This window comes from Pithys albifrons, chromosome 7, assembly GCF_047495875.1.
Source record: "Pithys albifrons albifrons isolate INPA30051 chromosome 7, PitAlb_v1, whole genome shotgun sequence".
Classification (NCBI taxonomy): domain Eukaryota; kingdom Metazoa; phylum Chordata; class Aves; order Passeriformes; family Thamnophilidae; genus Pithys; species Pithys albifrons.
Genome location: NC_092464.1, coordinates 57,305,341 through 57,309,238, shown reverse-complemented (window position 1 = coordinate 57,309,238; position 3,898 = coordinate 57,305,341). Strand labels below are relative to the sequence as shown.

The window sequence follows — 3,898 nt, the reverse complement described above, 5'->3', positions numbered from 1 at the left end:
CAGGGCAGGAGCTCTGCCACCTGCCAGGGGCAGCTCTCAGCTGGTCTGGGGAGCTCCCTCAGTGCTGGGAGAGAGGCTGTGGGTGGAAAGAGCAAACCCTGGCAGGGCAGGGCAGGGCAGGGCAGGGCAGGGCAGGGCAGGGCAGGGCAGGTTTGTTCAGCTATCAAATGAGAGTTTCATAGGTGAGGACTGCTTACAGAACCAGAGCACTGGAGGATATTTTCCAGGGGATACTTCAAGGAGAACGTGAAAGGAGGGAATTCTATCAAGCTCTCAAGCCACATGCCTGCTGGTTTCTCATTCAGAAATAACTGTGAGAAGCTGCACAGGGGCTGAGAACTACCTGGCATTGTTGGTGTCTGGGAGGTGGCACAGTTGGCTCAGGGTGACACTGCCCTGAGTGTCCACCTAGTTCTGTCCTGGCTTCTCTCAGCCGGACCCTCAGTGTGCATTTCCTTTTTCCTCAACTTCCTCATGTTGCTGGGGTTCTTTCCTCCTTCTCTCAGTCAGGTTCACTGGGAATGGGAGTTCAAGCTACAATCACTGATCCTGTTTACCCCCTCAGGCAGGTGGGTGCCTGGGAATGAGACATTCCAATTTTCCTCTGACCTGTGGGGCTGTCAGTAGTGAATTCTGTGTGTCTGGAGAATGAGGTGTGTTTCCCAGAATCAAACCCCATTGTCAGGACACTTGGCTCTTCTCTGAGATGTCCTTCCAAGCTGGGAGCTGCCCTCAAGAATGCAAATCACCCTCAACACAATTGTGTTATCTGAAATCCCCAGTACAGAGGGGCAGAGATGCTGTGCCCATCCCAGGAAATGCTGTTGAGTTGGTGAGATGAGCCATGTGTGTCCTTGAGACCTTGAGCCAGGCTGAGACATTGAGTGCTCTGTGATGGATCTCTCTGCTCTCAACAGTGTCTGGTGGCATTTCAGACAAAAATGGGAGTGTGATCACTCTCTGTCTGAGGAAAGTTCAAGTCCAGGGCAGCTGGAACAAGGCAGAGGGACAGAGCAACTCCCTTCACTCTGCACTAAGCCAGAGACAATCATCCTGCCTGTCAAGACCTGCTGTGCTCTCCCTGAGGGCAGCACAAATGGTGAGGGGTTCTGCCATCCAGGAAAACTCCACAGGGAAGATTAGCTGGGTCAGAAACAAAACACCAAAAACTCTGAAACTGTCTTCTGAAATCCTGATTCTTCTCAGAAACTGGAAATGCAGATGGTGACAAGCAGTTTTGCTAGGAGCAGTTTCATCTGACACAGCTGAAGACCCGGATGGGTCCTGCCCCCACCATGCCCATGACCCCACTGGAGCAGAGCAGGGCTGACCCTCCCAGCCAGTGGGCAGAGGGACTGCTCCTCATGGGAAATGTAGTGAGCACCAAGCAGGGCTCCAGACATGGATCAGAAGAAGTTTCCTGAAATACGAAAAGTGATGGATGTGTGCAGGAGGGAGAGGGGTATTGGGAAAGAGTTTTGATTTATCTAAGAAATGTCTACCCTGACTTGCCACGGTTTAGCTCAAAGATGCATCTTCTGACTTCTCCCTGTCTTTTCCCCCAAGAACAGGTCCTCGCACCAAGAAACAGCAAATGTCCAACAGCAGCTCCATCAGCCAGTTCCTCCTCCTGCCATTGGCAGACACGCGGCAGCTGCAGCTCCTGCACTTGTGGCTCTTCCTGGGCATCTCCCTGGCTGCCCTCCTGGGCAACGGCCTCATCATCAGCGCCGTAGCCTGCGACCACCACCTGCACACCCCCATGCACTTCTTCCTGCTCAACCTGTCCCTCACAGACCTGGGCTCCATCTGCACCACTGTCCCCAAAGCCATGCACAACTCCCTCTGGGACACCACAACCATCTCCTTCATGGGATGTGCTGCACAGCTCTTTTTCTTTGTCTTCTTCGTTGTGACAGAGTTTTCCCTCCTCACCATCATGTGCTATGACCGCTACGTTGCCATCTGCAAACCCCTGCACTACGGGACCCTCCTGGGCAGCAGAGCTTGTGCCCACATGGCAGCAGCTGCCTGGGCCAGTGGATTTCTCAATGCTCTGCTGCAGACAGCCAATACATTTTCCCTGCCCCTGTGCCAGGGCAATGCCCTAAGTCAGTTCTGTGAAATCCCACAGATCCTCAAGCTCTCCTGCTCACACTCCTACCTCAGGGAAGTTGGGCTTCTTGTGGTTAGTATCTGTTTAACTTTTGGTTGTTTCATTTTCATAGTTTTCTCCTATGTGCAGATCTTCAGGGCTGTGCTGAGGATCCCCTCTGAGCAGGGACGGCACAAAACCTTTTCCACGTGCCTCCCTCACCTGGCCGTGGTCTCTCTGTTTGTCACCACTGGCACATTTTCCTACCTGAAGCCTGACTCCGTCTCCTCCCCATCCCTGGATCTGGCACTGTCAGTTCTGTACTCGGTGGTTCCTCCAGTACTGAACCCCCTCATCTACAGTCTGAGGAACCAGGAGCTCAAGGATGCCCTGAGGAAAATGATGACTGGATGCTTCTCAGCAGCAAGAACCTGCCAGTTTTCTTCTGTACATTGTTCAGAATAAAACTCATGACAGGCTCAGTTTGCCTTCCCAGGTTTTTCTTGGTCAGTAGGTTCTTTTTGTCATAATGTTGTGCTCAATTAAATTATTCATCATCTCATCTAATTAATTTTTTATTTTCATTAATTTTACTCTTTTAAATCTGTACTTGAGTAATTGTACTATCTCTATTTTAAACAAACTCTCTTGCAATAGCCCTGCCTGGCTGGTTAGGGGTTTTGATTTGAGACTTTCAGGCACCTACTGTACAGTTCCATGTGTGCGGAGAAGGGCAAAGAGTCCCAGCACAGCAGCACTGCCAGGGAGCACCAGCTCTGGGCCTTTGCTGACCTGATCTCTTTCCACTTGTACACTCTCCTGCAGAGCCCCTGGGCTGGACTAAGGCCTTGGTCCTCTGCCAGCTGGGACACAGACCTGCTGCATGTCCATCCTGGGCTCACAGGCAGGGACAGGCCATGGGCACTGCTGGGACACAGCTGGGCTCCACAACAGCAGCTCCATCAGGAAAGGGCTTCTCCTTAGCTCAGGACATGCAGCCTTAGGGCTTTTTGCAAAGTCACTCTCAAGAACATGCCAAGGAATAGACTCTATAGAGGCTCCTTGTTTGCTTGTTCTCCAGGGGCTCTAAATCTGAGTGTGAACCAGCAAACAGAGCCCTGGAACTGCAGGGGCTACAGCAGGAAACAGGGAAAATGATCTGGTGGAGTGTTCTGTGTTACCCTCAGTGAACACACTACTGCTACCCATGACAACAATAGCAGTAATAAAAGCTGGAACTATAACAATAAACCCCACAAGAAGCACATGAGGTGCACAACACCATTGCTCCACTGCTCACCACTCAGTGCCCAATGCCCAGCCCAGCCCAGACACAGATCAGCCCTTCCTGACCAACCCCCCATTAACACCCTGAGCACAGCCCTACATCAAAGGGAACATCCCTTGGGCCAGTTGGGCTCAGCTGTCCTAGCCCTGCTCCCTCCCAGTGCTGTGACCCTGAGGAGATCTTTGGAGGCCATGATTGAACAAACCTCTCACAGCTTCCAAGTCAAAACCTAAACCCAAAGCACCTTGAAAAACCTGCAGCCCCTGAAGATTTAAGGAGCCCCCAAGGGCCAATCCTGACAAAGCCTCCCCAGGGACTCGTCCCAGCAGATCCTTGGAGGCCACGACTGCAGGGAGGCAAAGGCTCTGGGCAGCAGCTCAGGTGCTGAGCAAAGCCTGGCTTGGCTGGAGGCAGCAGAAAGGCCCAGCCCTGACCCACAGTTTGGGGAAGGCACATCCTGTCCCTCAGACCTTGCTCAGGGCTCTGCTGGGGGCACTGGCATGGGGGGTGATGCT

The 3,898-nt window shown here is 52.6% G+C and overlaps 1 protein-coding gene across 1 annotated transcript; it reads left to right on the top strand.

Moving 5' to 3' along the window:
- Positions 1–1,277: 1,277 nt before the first annotated feature.
- Positions 1,278–2,560, top strand: LOC139674667 (olfactory receptor 14J1-like). Its single transcript, XM_071561274.1, has 2 exons — positions 1,278–1,376; positions 1,523–2,560. Exons 1-2 carry the CDS (start codon positions 1,278–1,280, stop codon positions 2,558–2,560), a joined length of 1,137 nt encoding a protein of 378 aa, XP_071417375.1.
- Positions 2,561–3,898: the final 1,338 nt, after the last annotated feature.

Excerpts from the sequence above, each read along its gene's own strand:
- LOC139674667 (XM_071561274.1), top strand. The coding sequence starts at position 1,278 with ATGGGTCCTGCCCCCACCATGCCCATGACCCCACTGGAGCAGAGCAGG. Across the intron at positions 1,377-1,522 it reads TGCTCCTCATGGGAAATGTA|CTCAAAGATGCATCTTCTGA; the intron begins GTGAGCACCAAG and ends GCCACGGTTTAG.